Genomic DNA, 16,255 nt, shown 5'->3' on the forward strand with positions numbered 1-16,255 from the left:
TCTGTCTCTCTACAGCTGATGGATAAGATGTGCTTTGATTACCAGTAGTAATAGCTAATGGTTAGAGCAGGGGACTGTCTGCCCGGCACTGTTTCAGCTCAACTCATCTGAAATCGCTGCGCGTGCTTCCCGACGAGCCCCTGTGTGGGCTGGCGAGGAGCCCGGGGCTACATCACTCCGGCCACGCGGACCAAAGACCACCCCCATTTGTGGCTGCAGATGAGGGCCAGCAGGGCACGGTCAGCTCACACACAGCCACCTCGCCAGCCACCCCTCTGCTTTGAGTCATCTGGTCATAAACTGTTGTCCCACTCACAGAATTGTCACCTTGTCAACTGGTTATTTTTCCAAAATATTTCAACACCGGTCCTAAGATCTGGCTGAAAGCGTGGTGTCGAGGCGGCCTGCACGAGGTGGCGAGAGCCCTGAGCCAGATGCCCGTTCTGCTGCTGGAACACCACAGCCACTGCCTGAGCACCTGAGCCTGCTCACACCCCACGGGGCATTACAAAGGCCAGACAGGTATTTGTGAGCGCCGGCGGGTGTGGATGTGTGGAGACGCCTCATCAGCCGCTCCTAGCGGCCGTGCAGCTCTGCACAGATGGACACCCCCTGGCCGAGGGCTGCCAGGCCTGCTAGGCCATACGTGGAGCCAGGCCACGTGTGCCAGGCCATATGTGGAGCCCGTGGACGTGTGGACGCATGCAGCCCACGCCTGGCCGTCGTCAGAGCGACTGGAAGCCAAGTTAGCAACTTTCCAAGTTAACCGGCTGAGTCGTGTCATCTCTCCCTTGCCAAGCAAGGGCCCTGGCCCGCGGGTCGTCAGACAGCGCGTGAGCCCCAGGGAGCCCAAGGTAGGGCGAGTCCACGGAATAAACCGGAAAATCTGAATTCAAGATGTGGCATCTGGAGGCTCATAAAGAGCCTTAGAGGGAAGAGGCTCATAGGCTGCGAATCGCCATGATACATGGTATCGGAGGACACCAGGCTCCCGGGTCAGGAGAGAAGGCGAGACCCCGCAGTGGGAGACGGGCTGCTGCAGGCTTCCCTGCCAGGGACATGCAGGGATATGCCAGGGATTATGCCAGGATATGTGCTGGAAGACGTGCCGGGGGATCTGCAGGGGACTTGCCAGGGGACACACCGGAGGACATCCTGGGGGACACGAGAGAGAGATGCACTGGGGGGTGCTCCGAAGGACGTGCTGGGGGGACGAGCCGGAGGACGCGCTGGGGGACGAGCGGAGGACGCACTGGGGGACGAGCTGGAGGACACACTGGGGGACAAGCTGGAGGACGCGCTGGGGAACAAGCTGGACGACGCACTGGGGGACGTGCCAGAGGACGTGCTGGGGGATGAGCTGGAGGATGCACTGGGGGACGTGCCAGAGGACGCGCTGGGGGACAAGCTGGAGGACGCACTGGGGGACATGCCAGAGGACGCGCCGGGGGACAAGCTGGAGGACGCACTGGGGGACATGCCAGAGGATGCGCCGGGGGACAAGCTGGAGGACGCACTGGGGGACGTACCGGAGGACATGGGGTGGACAAGCTGGAGGACGCGCTGGAGGACGTGCTGGGGGATGTGCCGGAGGACATGGGGCAGAGAAGCCGGAGGATGCGCTGGAGGAACGAGCCAGAGGACGCGCTGGGGGACGAGCTGGAGGATGCTCTGGGGAACAAGCTGGAGGATGCGGTGGGGGACATGCTGGGGGACGTGCCGGAGGACATGGGGCAGAGAAGCTGGAGGACACACTGGAGGACGCGCTGGGGGACATGCCGGAGGACATGGGGCAGAGAAGCCGGAGGACGCGCTGGAGGACGCACTGGGGGACATGCCGGAGGACATGGGGCAGAGAAGCCGGAGGACACGCTGGAGGACGTGCTGGGGGACATGCCAGAGGACATGGGGCAGAGAAGCCGGAGGACGCGCTGGGGGACGCGCTGGGCCCGGCACCGCCAGCCAGGGCATCCGATGCTGGAAGAGTCCTCCGTGATCGTGAGCATACTTGTACCAGGGCTGGACCGCTAGGAAGGAGCATCACCTGCCACCCCTGAGCCCCAAGACAAAGGCTCCACGTCGATAGTGTCCCAGCTCAGCCGGGCACAGATGCGAGGCGAGGGGGCCTCAGCTCCCCGTGGCACCCCGTGCCCCCGCCGCCCCCGTTCCACACGGGGACTCGCTGTGCTGGCTCTTCGGGTCTGTGGCTGCCTCCAGAACTTGGACTTCCCTTGTGATTTTAGCACTCCCTCTCAGCTCCCCTAAGCATTTCCTGAAAGGAAGGATGGCATTTAGGCAATCATCTAGGAGATTTAAAACAAAACAAATTCCCTTTCTCTGATTCAGACCGACCTTAGGTTCTGCAGAAAAAAAAAAGACAGGTTTTAGCAAAAACATTTTTAAACTTGATGGATAAAGTAATTGCTTAACTTTCAGAATTACATTTATATAATAACTAAGTCTGAAATGGATTATTTCCTTGGTATCAAAATTAAAGAGTGAAAAAGAAAGGTGGGCTTTCTCAGCCGGAGTTTAGTAGTGTTGGGGTCCCCAGGTGCAACAAATGAACAACCAAGCAATCAAAATAAATAAAGTAGGAACTGAAAAGGAAGTCCGTTCAGCAGGACATTTTGCATTTGGCAGCCAAATTATATCCAGTCACTATGGAGGACCCTACCAAAGGGGGTGAAAGGTAGTCATACCAATGCCGTAACCCCAAAGAGGCAGTTCCAAGGCTCTCCCCGTGCTCCCACTTGCTCTAGGTTTCTCTGTGGCTTAGACAATGAGCTCTTCACCTGACACACTTGGAACTGAAAAGGCGATTACTTGTGGCACAGAGAGCGGTGTGGATAAAGGCAACGGAACCTCGGGCGGAGCCTGCAGAACCCCTTGTGTTAGCCCCTTCCAGGAGCCCCTGCTAAGCTCACGTTTTTTTCTTTTGCACTCTGGGCACAAACCCACCACTGCCTCGGCTTGCTGGGCCTCTGCTCTGCCTTTGGAAGAGTCTCGGTGGTGGGTCCCACCGCGCCCATGAGCATGGCCATCTCCAGTGGCGGCTTGTGTCTTGGAGGGGAGCGGGGCATTTTCTGGACCATGCACCAGCTCGCCCTGTGTCGCACAGGGCCAGTCGTTTCATTGAGGAAAGGTAAGAGTCCAGCTCCCAGCGCTGGGAGAGTGCGAGGAGGACTGGGGAGGCCCGTGCGTCAGCAGAACCTGAGAGGACAGTTCTACGCTCCAGCACCTCGTCCACCCTTAGATATGAGTATCTAGGGAACTTGCATCTGAGCGTGGGCTCCGTCGATCTGTTGCTCTGCACTGATGAAATGCAAACTTATCAGTGAAGCTTGGTCTAGGGGACGGCCTGCCCGTCCTAACCAGATCCCGCTGGTGGGCCCAGGCTCCACGGAACATCCTGGGGCGGTGCACACTCGTTCTCCAGAGCCGCCGTCACTTCCTTCAGCATAGCTGCCAGCCCCACAGGAATTGCCCTGGCTTGGTTTCCCCTTCACCTCATTCCCCATCGCATGGAGAGCCATGTGGTTTAGGTACATACAATAGCAGATGGACTGGGGAATAATATATCTTAATAAGTCCAGGAAGTGGGGAGAAGACGGAGCCAATTTCCTCCCAAATGGTGCTTTCTTGATGGAAAATGTAGGTTCGTGGCCAATACAGGCTTAATTGACATTCCCAAGAAAATGCATTACGTATCGTTAGGACTGAAATACCAAGCCTGTAATGTGGCAGAGGCGCTGGTTATTGCGCCTTTGCCCTGCCCTGTCCCGTGTTGTGCTCCTGATGCTGTAGGATGCACGCCCCTCAGTGAGCCTGCGGATCTGGGGTTACCTCCAGTTATTTTCCCAGTTTCAGCAAGGAGGAAACTGAGGTTCTAAGGAGTCTCCAGCACCAAGCTCAGTGGTGTCTCCAGCAGGGCCCAATGCCGGGTTCCAGCCCCAGTGACCCTGCTGTCATTGCTCTGTGGCTGGCATCGGGGCCTCAGTGCCACCTTCCCGGTGATTGTGATACGAAGCCAAGAGGGAGAGCTGCATCCCCTAGTGGGAAGCACCGGCCGGCGAAAGGTCAAGTAGAATTAATTATCTGGCCACTTCCGGCATCCCTGCGCCTGCTTGGCCTGGGGATTTTATCCTCCTCCCTTTAACCACCTACCCAGGCCTCTGAGAAGACCTCCTGAGCCCAGCTACTCCACAAGGCACAAGAGCACGAGGGAGAGCCAGGGCCTGATGACGTGGCAGGTGCTCCATGTGGCGAATGAAAACCAGCCCTTCCCGGCAAGCAGATGTGAGCATTCATCCTGTTGTGCTGGCAGAACAGGGACCCCAAAGATACTGTAAAAAATAAAACCACCAGTCCATTCGTAGCTCGTTCCATCCCGGCCTCTTCTCCCGGCCCCGAGGTGCATCTCAGCTGGCTTCACATTTTTTCCAAGGATCTGTTTCGTAAACGTGAAGGACGCAAGGGCTGGGTGTGGCGCACAGCTGGGGACGGTTGACCAGAGTCAAGGCCACGGTCGGGGCTGTGAAGAGAGCTGTGATCGGCCTTGGGTTTGCTTGTAACTAAATCGGAATATTCTGACAGTGAACTGCTCAAGACGGCCAAGTGTCTCCTTGATTCCAGGTATTATTCATAAAGGAACCTGGCGAAGAATAGACTGAAAAAAACCTGGGAGGGGAGGAGGATTTACACAAGCGAGAGCCCTGGGGTGGGTTCCCCAGAGGAGAGAGGGGAGCCCCCCCAGCGCGGTGACCTCACTTCCTCGCCCCCACGCCCCCGCCCCCGCCGGCCGGGAGACGGGGCTGCCAGACAGCTGGGGGAGCTCATTTTCCATTTTGCAGGCTAATTTTTTTCTTGTCAGTTGCAATGTTCTGCCAAATGGTGGATGGGGGTTTCTAAATCAAAAACCACTAACCTCAAACCACAACCAGCCTGTGTCAAACTTCACGAACTACTCGCAAACCAGACGCATGGGAATAAGACTCTGGAACACGCTGCCAGGCTTGTCACGTTTACGAAATTCAGAGCACATTTCTGGCACATAACCTATTCTGAATAATGGCGATAAAGATGTAAATATTAAAATGTATGTTTTTAATGGCCCTATTTATTTTATTGATGCAAGGCAGTAAGTTAACTAAATCTCTGTCATCAATCAGTGCAGCTCAGGTATAGATTAGGTCCCTGCGAAGCCTGTTGTTTATATCTTTTAATCCAATTTTGCTCAAAGCCTAGGAATTCATATAGAAACTCTGCATGCAGACTGTTTAGGTGCAGTGCGGGGACGGTTCGCCCCAAAACCTCCTCCAGTGGAGACACCTGCTTCACTGGGGAGAAAATCCTGGAAGGTTTTTAGATGTATGAAGCCAGGGCGTCATGGCGCCTTGTGCAGGAGGCGTCACTCCTTTTCATTGCTTCAGCGTGCGCTGACGCTGGGCCGCTGGGACCTCTGCTAGGATTTAAACCGAGGCCCGGGCCCCAAGCCCCAGCCCCCCAGAGAGTCGGGGTGACTGGCAGGAGGTGAGGCCCGGGCTGGCCCGAGGAGCCCAGGTGCAGTGGCAGGAGGGCAAGCCTTGGCTCCAGAGCGGGGAGCCGGCGAGGCTCAGCTTCCGGGCGCCCTGGTGGCAGCGGGGGGGCGGGGCAGAGTCGCCCCGGGGCTAGGAGGGCTGCCCGTGGGCACACGGCTGTCTGCCCGCCCGTGTCCCACAGTCTGTGCAGGTCACAGGGCCACGTTCATCTTGTCCAGGGCCACCAGGCCCCAGCGTCACTGCCATATCCCATTGGAGGGGACACCCAGCCTGCAGCGGCAGGGAGGCTTCTAGCTTCCCCCAGCGGCCCAGGGGCTCAGCCGCCCTTGGTGGTCCTGCAGAGAGCCCCAGAGCCCCAGAGGCAGGCCTCTTCCCACCCCGCCCCACTTCCCCCTCTCCTCCGCCCACCCATCCCCACCTCACCTCCCCTACTCCCCTACCCCTCCCCGTCCCTCCCCACCCTGCCCCATCTCTCCCTCCCCTCCCCTCACACCCCTCCCCATCCCTGCCCACCTCTCCCCGCCTCTCCCCGCCTCTCTCTTATAACCTCCCTCCCCTTTACCGCATATGGGCCCTTGGACCGGCCATTCTCCTTCCTTCATCTTGCTTCTGAGAAGGAAGCAGGTTGCTTCACCCCCACCCCTCTCCCGCCCTCCAGCTCCCCTTGCCCCTCGCTTCTGATCTGGGAGTGCAGATAAGCTCAGGTTTCCTCTGTCCTAAATGGAAAAGCTTCCCTCGACCAGCTTCCCGGCTGATTCTAAAGCTGTTTTCTGAGCTGAAGCTCAGTGACCCCTTTGCATGAGGAGTGCTGGGCCTGGAGAAGTGCGAGCAGAGTGTCAGTGCATCTGTCTATCCTGGCAGGCCCAGACTGCCACAAGCAGGCCAGTGTTCGTAAACTTTCAGTCAAGGCGGGTCACTTCATCCCTTGTCCAATGTTTAAGTACTCCCCAAAATCCTAGCTTAAATTCCCGCGGCCTGCGGTCTCATCCTCCTCGGAACTCCTCTGGCTTCACCCTTGTCTTGAACCCGAGGGCCACAGAGCACCAATGCTCTGGGAGCGCCACCTGCCAGCTCGTTAGTCTGTCAACTTGCCGTGTCTGCCAAGGGGCCCAGGTCCCCCCTGCCCTGTATTCCCAGTGGGATGAGGGCTGCGAGCCGGGCTCTCCTGGGTGGCGATGGCCCGCCGCTTACTTCTGCATCTTTCCCTGCCATTACTCTACCACCTAAACCCAGCCAGAGACGGGGATGAGCTGGTCAACTCATTGTTTCGCAGACCTGCCTGCGTTGTGTTCAAGGTGATCAAAAATGTGGCACGTGGCACAAAGGACAAGAGTTCAGGGTCCACATAGGTCCGTAAAATCACCAAACACCGATAAAGAAGAGCAACCATGCAAACGGCGTAATGAAAGGCATTAGGCATTTACCAAAGAGCCCTTAGAATGGATTCTGTTAATGGGGGGAAATGTCTTGGAACAGGTCGTTTGGACCCAAATTTTGAAGAAAAAGGGACCACAGGGTGAGAGCAGGGCCCATGCCTGTGTTTGCGCCCACCGCCGCCCCCCAAACCCCCAGGATGGAGCCTGCCCACAGTGGGAAAAACCAGCTGCTGGAAGGAGTGTGCTGCACGGCGGGATGGCACCTGCAAGGGAGCGAGCGCGCCAGGTCGAGAAGCAGCCACTCTTCCCCGTGTAGAACCAGGACATGACATGGCGAACAAGGGGAGGAAGGAGAGAAGAAAAGTGGTGGCGGCCGGCGATAGTCTTGCCTGGAGTTTTGGCTTTAGCAGATAGGGACAAACATTTTATCACCCACATGTTCATTTTTCTACACATGTCGACGTAGCATCTACCAGGTGCCAGGGCCGGCTCCCGAGACCTGGGGGCTCAATAGCGAGCAGAGCACCTGTGGCTCCCCAGAACCTGTGGCCTCTTCGTAGTGAGCCGCACTCTAAGTGGTGGCACACCGTCAGGCGCTGCTCGTCCGGTGGCATTTAGCAAAGGGGAGAGGCCTGTCTAGCGTCGGTCACGAGCTCAAGTGGGGTGGGTCGGGGCAACAGGCTTTGAAGGCAGCAGGGAGGACTCTGCCTGGAAGGCTGTCTGGGATTATGGAATGGCCAAGTAAAAACAGAAATAATTTTATTTAAAGACTAACCTCTAAAGGTGCAGTAACAGGGAAAACTAATCCTAGATCTGACGTGAAAACGAGCCAGCCCCTGCTCTCAGCTCCCAGCAGGTGAGCTCGGGCAGCAGCCTGGGGGGCGCCAAGCCTGGAGTCTAAACGAATGCCAAGGTCACTGCCTGTGGCTGGAAGATTTGGGCCTCGTTTTGCTCATTTTTTTTTCCTTTTTCTCCTTTCTTTACCCCCTTTTTTGTTTCTTTCAGGATGATGGCCTACCAGAAAATGAGCATCAGCTGTCAGTAGCTGGAAAGATAAAGAAGCATTTCAACACGGGCCCGAAGCCGAATAGCACAGCAGCTGGAGTTTCTGTCATAGCAGTAAGCATCTGAAATATCCACCAAGAACTTTGTAAAAAGCCCCCCGCCGAAGAGGCCGGCGGCCGTCAGGGGAGCCTGCCCGGGGAGAGCAGAACGGGTCATCTGCTTAGCTGGGGCGCTCCAGGGCCCGGGGAGGGGCTGCTAGGGGTTGCGTGTTTCGGCAGATTGCTTCCCTGGGAATCGGATTTTCCGACACCTCCAGGGTGTCTCACCATAGACATGAATCTCATGGTTTATTGTTTTAAAGCAGGAAGCCTCCCCTGCCCTAGACTCCCTGCCAGTGCACGCTTGTTGGCGCTGAGGAGAAGGTTTCCGGGTGTCCCTCGGCTCGGAGCCGGGGGGCAGGGAGCTGAGTGAGAGGGCCTGGGGAGAGCTGGGGGCAGCAGCCGGGCAGGGGCTTGCACAGGAGCACCGTCAGCAGGTGAGGGGCCTGCCAGGTCCTGCTGCTTAGACGTCTCTGTTCCTGTAGGTGAAAGTCTCGGAACCTTTGCCAGCTCACTATTGCGGCTGCACGAGGGTTTTTTTGTTTCCTGTTTTCTACATATGCACCTACGCTGCTCGCTGCACGCTGTCCGGAACAGCTCTAGGCAAGAGTGGCCTGGGCAGGGGGACAGTGAAACCTCACAGGCCCTGTGTCCTATAATAGAGTACACAGATTCGCGCCCCAGACTGCCGAGGTTTTTAATAACTTCCCCTTTCCTCAGAGCCCGCTGACTTTAACGGCCTAGTTGATGTGAAAATCACTGGAGGCCTTTTTTCTTTCCTGAGCGCAGAACTTAGAGGCTGTGATGAGAACTTCAGAAAGTATTTAAGTCATTCAACAGTACTACACTCTCACAAGCAATGCTGAGTGTTTACCTCCTTCCACGGGTGTTTTTATTTTCTTCCTCTTTCACGATTTTAGTTACAGTAGTGCTCCAGATAAAATTGGAGCTGAATCAGTGGCAGATTTCATCTGCCCATTCCCAGCATTTGGTGGGAGCGCCCCTAATCTGCAGGTGGCACCAGGGCGTGCTGCATTTACATCGTCTGCACTTCCCGTCCCTCCGCTGTCCCTTTAGTTAATGCGGGTGACGCATACTGTCCCGGAGAGGCTAATGGCTCGCCTCGTGAGTCAGCCGACGGTGCTGACGGAAGCACGTGCTCTTTGAGCCATGCTCGGTGCTGCTGAGGTTTTACAATGTCAAGCTGTCCTCCTTGCCCTCTCTCTTTCCTGCTTTCTAAGAAAAGCTAGTGTAGAAGTAAACTGGCCTCCATGTCTTTCACAGACGGCCAGCGCTCTTTGTCAGCTGATATTCAGTCAGTAACTTTTGGAAGTAATAATCTCCTGCTGATTATTCTCGACTAAACAAGACGTTCTATACTCTGTTTTCATTGTTCTTTCAATTGTGTTGGTCCCAAGATGTCTGAGCCCACAGAGCTCTTCTGGAATGGGCTGCCAGCATGCGCTCGTGAGAACGGCAGCTTATCTGCTCTGCTGAGGGTGCTCAGAGCTGCGTCCCACCCTGCCGGGGTGCTGTTTTCCATTTTCCTGGTCTTTATTTTACTTAGTCTTTGGTTAGTTTGCCTTGGTTGCTCAATGCCGATTTGTTCACAGTATTCTGGGCGTCTTATAACTAAAGGCAGGAACTTCAGTGCAGTTTTCCAGGGGACAGGCAGCATAGATTCAAAGGGAAATCCTAGGATAATCCACCTGGAAAATTCCTGAAACCTAAGTGCCTCTCTAAGCATGACAGCGGCTGTGTTGAAGTCCACTGACATTTTTCCTAAATATGATAAGACCATTTTGGTTGCAATTCAGTAGCAGTTTTTCGGTTCCTCATGAACATGCTTTCCATAAAAACTGCACAAATGGGTAATATAAATTGTAAAGTGGGCTATGTAGCGCTGATTTGTACGTTAGTTGCATGCCTCTTCAATCTTTATCCACCACAAAGTTTTTAAAAAATAATTATCACCTTACTCAGACTCTAAATAATTGGCTGTTCCCTTGGATAAATGTATTTTAAAGAGTGCCTTCTCAACTCTAACACACGGTACAAATGTCAGCTACTGTCCGTCACATTTCAACGTGACCATGGCACTGTAAGCCTCAGGAGCAGTTGCAGCACCAGCAGGCCCATCAGGGAGCGTGCGCTTCGCGCCCCCCCAACCTGCCTTCGCGCTGGGGAGCCCACACCCCCTCCCCAGGCCTGGGGGCCCCTGTCGCGGGAGGGGGGGGTCCCTGCCTCTCGGAACAGCTCTGAGTAGTTCTTAAGGCACAAGGACTAAATCTCATGGGACTGTCATGAGGGAACAATGTCCGTCAGATAGTATTCCCACGGACACTGAGGTGCCTATGAGGAGGAGCAGCATTCGGAGGCTGCACCTAAGCGGCAGGCGGAAGGAGCACCCTCTGCAAATGGTGCGTCCTGTGCGGACCAGCTGACAGTTTTATAATGCAATGTAATTGTTCACTCACCCCCATGATAGAAAGGCCTGTCGTTAATACAATGCTGCAGTGATTTCTGTTTGATAGATTTAGGCGGGAAAAACCTGATTTCAGCATAAGTATAATCAGAAGGAATTTATTTCCTTGGGCATGCATGTTCTCCCCAGAGGCTATTAAGTAATGTATTTTATTTTAAACTGCCCCTCTAACTGATTTTTTTTGGAAATGATATATACCCTTTTAAAAATTAAAAAAATAACTAGAACGTAGTGCTAATCACCTCATTTTTCAGGAAATCAATCATCAAATTAGTAATCTTTCATTAAACTGGTACTTCTCCTTCCTTGTTAGAAACCTAACTACCTGCTGTAGATGAATGGGGCTCGCAAGGAGGTATTTTTTCATAGTGACCAAGGGGAGAAGGAGCCTGCTGTCCGAGCCCGCAGCGGCTGGGGCCGGGTCCAGCCCGCGCTCGTGGCGGCGTTGCTGGCGTGGTCGCGCGCTCGCCCCTGCTCCCGGCCCCCGCGTTAGGAAGCGCACAGGAGGCGCAGGTGCTGGCGTCCTGGGCAGGTTGGAGAGTCCTCGGGTTGGCCAGGAGGCGGTTCCCTCGAGCTGCCGGGGATGCCGAGGGGAGAGGTGCCAGGCAGGGCGACGCCTCCCCGAGAACCCCTTTGTCCCCCTTGCCCAGGAGTCGGGGAATTAAAACACACGCAGACGAGAAGGGGAAACAAAAGGTTATTAAAATGCAATTTATGGACATAAAATGAAATCAGGGATGACATTTTAACGGTGGACTTTCAGAGAGTGCGGGAGCAGAGGGAGGCCTTATTAGATTTGCTCAGCTTGATGGAGAACCGGTGACGGCAACGTCGGGTCCTGTTTATTTTTCTTCATTTAATGTTGTCTATTTTAACTGATCGTTTTACTAATGCTTAAATTTCTTCTTTTGCATTTTGCTCATGGAAATAGAGCATTTCTGACTAATTGAACAAATCCATACTAATTAGCATGCAAATCCCCGTGATACTGGGAAGCTTAATTCTGGAGTGAGATCGGCGCCCGCACGTTCCCTGGACTGTGACTTGGCGCTTGGCCTGTAGATGGCACTAGAGAGCCGGTTTCGAAGCTGCTGCCCTGATCTGAGGCCAGTGCTCGCCCTGCTCTTTCTAGCAGCAAGTGTGCTTCGGTTTTTTCCTAAATGAAAAAAAATGCACATTTTTTTAAAAAAAAAAAAAGATTAAAATCTCACATTGCTGGTCCACAAACACCAGGATATCCTACTTTATAAGCAGAACTCTAAGCCCTCCAAGTAGTTTTTAGTCTAAATGCTGGGTCTCCCGGCTGGTTTTTGAACCGCCTTTGTGAATTTCAAAGTTAAAGCTGCCAGTAGCATTGCACCAGTACCACACTTGAAAGCACTCACGAGCTTCTCTATGAAAAAAAGATATGCAAGCTGCATCCTTTCAAGGGCAGAATGGGGCGGGAAGGGGGCGGAATGGAGGCGATTACTGTTTTTCAGGATTTGGGGTCAAATCTTTTATTCCCAGGTAGTCAAAGGCTAACAGCTTACTCTAGGTGGAACAACTTTGAGAGCCTATCCTGTTTCTATTCATTGTGCCTTGTGTTAATCAGAAGCACTAACTGTACATATGCGTTTTTACTCTACAGTGAAAAATACTTTATTTTATTTTCCATAAAGAAAATTGACTGTTATATAAGATATCTTTTTGGTTCAGAAATGTAATTAAGGTTCACCTTTAAAAGTAGATATGCATTTGAGGATTAACTCTGAAAGAGTTCCAAATTTCTGTGTTTTATGGGGTTTCAAAACTTGGGATTCTTTTCATTTTTTACCTTGTGATTATGGAGCCCTAAAAGTTGAGCCTGATGGGACAAGATTCGGGGGGTCCAATCCGCTTTCTCTTAGGTGGCTAAAGCTGATTTCAGAGCTTCATTTAATTGCAAAGCGGTTCTCATTCTGTGCATTTGAAGAGATGTCTCTTCTGAAATTGAGAGGACATTATTAAATGTGCGTTCAAAAACTGGTTTGACAAACTACATCTGTTCTAGCAAATTGGCCTCCAGGATGTTTAAGAGGGATTCGTGTGTTTTCTTGCCTTTTTATTTTCCATGTGCAGATTTAGGATGTTAGCTAGGTGCCCTGAAGAAACGGCACTCTAGCTATCTGTACATTTATGTTTATATATATAGTAAGTGAAGAGAGCTTGGTCTGGAGTCGTAATTCTTTAGCACAATGTCGAGCCACTGAGTTGCCCATTTCTCTCTGCTCAGCTGGACCACGGGTTTACCATCAAGAGATCAGGGTCTTTGGACCACTGCCAGCAACCAGGAATGTATTGGATAAGGTATGAGATGGTGCAGCGCAACAGTCAGTGTTTCCATGGCAACGTGCTGGCAGTCTCCATTAACCAGTTCCTTCAGTGGATAAACATGCTTTTGATTTGTTATCCAGTCCATATGCTGCTTTATCAGTTTCATTTTAATCTTGATTGAGATGCCACACCCCCTCATTCCTTTTTTTCACCCATTATTCACACTGACATTTGCCAGCTTTCTTTCCATTGCACATGCTCAGTATCAATTTTCCTTACGGTTAAAAGGACAGTATATTTGGTGTCAAAGCCAAAGCATTTCCCTGATGTTGCCGATTAGAACACTGATTTCCGGTGCTCTCCTGTCCCGTAACAAATGGAGAACAGCGGTTCCTCGGCGTATGTTCTGTAGAAGTATATACTGTCATTTTAAAGTCATGGACTCCAACCTTGACCTTGGTGGGTGGATGAAGCGATACATTTCCACCTCCGTAGGAGCTCCTCCAAGTGCAATGAGCTATAGAATGCATTGTGTGTGTGTTGGTGAGCTTGTGTTTTCGAATTCTCCACCTTTTTGTTTTGTTTTGTTTCTGTTTTATTGTTACCTTTCTCCCCCTGGAAATCCCTCTATGTACTAGCTATTGCATGAATTGATATTTCAATATTTTGTAACTGTCAGATTATTTAGTTGGCTTCTGTCCTCAAGCAAAAGGGACCATGGGAAGTATTGATTTTTTTAAACTGGGTTAAGAATTCCATCCATCTGTTTTCAATTCCAGTCAGCTGCCCTGGCTTTCCCTCCCAGGGGCGGTGTTTTGCCTCTGTAAGTTGTCCAGAGGCAGGATGGTTTTGATGGACTGAGAGTGAGCTCTGAGGAGTTCTCAGGAAGCTTTCCTCTCCATCTCGGTGTTTGACATGATCCCAGGTAAAGCTCCATATCTTAGTCTCTGCTGAGAATAATGCCACTGGTTGTGGCATTTATTTCCCCCAAATGATGGAGCATTTCAGCAGAAACAGAGTAGTCGTCCTGGCGTTTATCGTGACTTGGACTGCTGTAGTTTTACAAAAGCAAACAAAAAATGACCCCTAATTTTCCATCTGTATTAGACACTCAAAACCAAGGGAAGTCACACTCGACAGACTATCCAAACACCTAAGATAGTGATCATTTTCAAATCTGTTTAAAGTGAGAAGCCACCCAAGCTTCAGTCAAGTACAGAAGTCAGTTTTTCACAGGTTGTTTGTAGCTTCTAGACTCGTAGAAGCTGGACATCAACCTTTGTATTTACCGAATTAAATTAGCTTTGTTCACGTAGGAAGAACCTTATTTTGAACCTTTTCTTTTTTGGGGGAGGAGGTGAATTAATCGTGCTTTTCCTTTGTGCAGACTCTTCATTCTGACTTATGTGGAATGTGACCCATCCTTCTCTTTCTTCTTCCCAAAAGATAACGTACATCCCCAAGCGTGCACAGGTCGTGAGTGCACATATCAGTGAAGTCTCACAAACCGAGCACGCCCCTGTAGCAGCGCCCACAGCAGCACGGGGCCCCTCCAGGAATGGCACCCTTCCATGGGTGACGCCCTCCAGGCATGAGGCCCCTCCAGGAATGGCACCCTTCCATGGGCAGCGCCCCCCTGGCCCCGTGCCCTTCCGGGGGTGATGCCCCCCTAGCGCGAGGCCCTTCCAGGTGGGAGGCCCCGCTAGGGGTGACGCCCTGCAGGCATGCGGCCCCCCCAGGAATACACCCTAACATGGGTGACGCCCGTCCAGGCCCCATGCCCTTCCAGGGGCGGCGCCCTCCTGGCGCGCGGCCTTCCAGGCGCCGCTCCCCAGGGTGAACCCCCGCCCTTCACCTCCGCATCGATGGGCTTTGCCTGATTTGGTACTTTCTATAAATGGAAGCGCACCACGCAGCCTTCCTTTTTTAATTGTATGTCTCCTAACCTCAGGCGTATTAACAAAACATTTGTGCAGAGCCGATACAAAATTAAAAATGTATACCAAATGCATCTAATTACAGTTCATGCATATTTGTATAAAAAATTATGGTATAAATCCATCTGATTTCACAGGAAGATAAACCTCTAGAAATTAAAACATCAAACCTGTGGGAACAGGGACAAGCCCAATAATACATGAACGTGGCCTAGGATAAAGAGGCCATTTGCCCGAGCCCCTCGTGACGGTTCCCACCGGCAGGCAGAGTGACACGTCGCTGAGTAATGGGCAGGAGCAGATGGGAGATCATCTCCCTTTCCTTCTGCACCCCACCCGCGCTGTGTTCCAGCTGGGGGCAGTAACAACAGTGTGGATAGCTAACGCTGTGCGGGGTGCGTGCCCCATGTGCCGGGCTCCGCGGAGGAGCGAGCGCCAGGCGTTGGCACAGGCTTAATTAGGGGGTTTCATTAGGCCATGGGCCCCAGAGCCACGCACGCCTCCCAACCGCGGGTGCCGCTGGCTCCCCGGAAGCGGGCACCTGCATCCAGCTGGGTGGCAGCAGCGTGCGGCGGGGCCGCCGGCCCCCAGGGCCCCGCACACGCGGGCGGCGGTGCACCAGTCCCAGCAGCGCGTGCAGACGTCCGGGGCCGGGCTGGGCTCCCCAGGGGGCGGCAGGGAGTGGCGACCCGTCCTCTCCAGCTGGCAGGGGGGCTCAGCAGCACCTTCCCCTTGGGCCTCCCTCTGGCCAGGGGCCCCGCGCCCTCGTGGTGCGCGCCGCTGGGAGACATTTGCAGCCCGTTTCATTTCTCTCCTCCTGAGATGCGTCCTTCTCCGAGGGGGACGCCACGTTGACACACTTCCCAAGCGAAGCTGCCACTGTGGCAGAGGCTGAGGCCGGCGGGACACGGAGAACATTCCAGAGCTGGCGGTAGCCAGAAAGGGCCAGCGTAGTTCAAGGGCAAACGCCAGGGCAAGAGGCACCCAGGGCTCAGGTGGGTGAGGGTGAGGAGGGCCTGCATGCTGGGCGCCCCGAGGCCATGCAGGCCGCTCCAGGCCCTAGGTGCTGCCGTGCTGGGGGCGCAGAGGCGAGCGCAGCGCTCCCAGAACGTGCCGAGAAGGCGAGGCAGCAGAGGCTGTGCGTGGCGGCTGCGTCCTGCAGGTCACCTTGACCTCGCTCTGCCCCTGAGATGGACTCCCTGCGGGGTGTCACGGCACCCGCTGTCCAGCGAGAGGTTGGCTGAGGCCCACTCGCGCCACCGTCCCGGGACAGAGGTCAGGGCTGGCAGGTTAACACGCCAAAAAGGAGTCGATGTCAGCCTGGGAGGCCCAGGCTGCCCTGCAGGGAAGTCTCCCAAAGTAGCGAGGCTCGGCCTGGCAGCCGGACTCCAGGTGCAAGAGGGAGTTATTAAGCCAAAAGGTAGGAAACCCCTCCTCCACCCCTTAGTTCACAGACCAGGTGGTCGTGGGAAGGAGCGCAGCAGCAGGGAGACGGCTGCCGTACCTTCTGGCAAGTCCA

The 16,255-nt window shown here is 53.8% G+C and overlaps 1 protein-coding gene across 4 annotated transcripts in view; it reads left to right on the forward strand.

Annotated features, from left to right (window-relative positions):
- The window catches only part of DCLK1 (doublecortin like kinase 1), a 305,725-nt gene that overhangs the window by 276,282 nt on the left and 13,188 nt on the right, over positions 1 to 16,255 (forward strand). For 2 of the 4 annotated variants that reach the window (XM_058276955.1, XM_058276957.2), the window contains exon 16: positions 7,922 to 8,035. In XM_058276955.1, coding sequence (XP_058132938.1) covers positions 7,922 to 8,035 — 114 coding nt within the window. Of the gene's footprint in view, positions 1 to 7,921; positions 8,036 to 12,758; positions 13,016 to 16,255 lie in introns of those variants that run through there. The other 2 variants (XM_058276956.1, XM_058276954.2) reach the window with 2 other exon arrangements.

This window comes from Dasypus novemcinctus, chromosome 15 (assembly GCF_030445035.2).
Source record: "Dasypus novemcinctus isolate mDasNov1 chromosome 15, mDasNov1.1.hap2, whole genome shotgun sequence".
Classification (NCBI taxonomy): domain Eukaryota; kingdom Metazoa; phylum Chordata; class Mammalia; order Cingulata; family Dasypodidae; genus Dasypus; species Dasypus novemcinctus.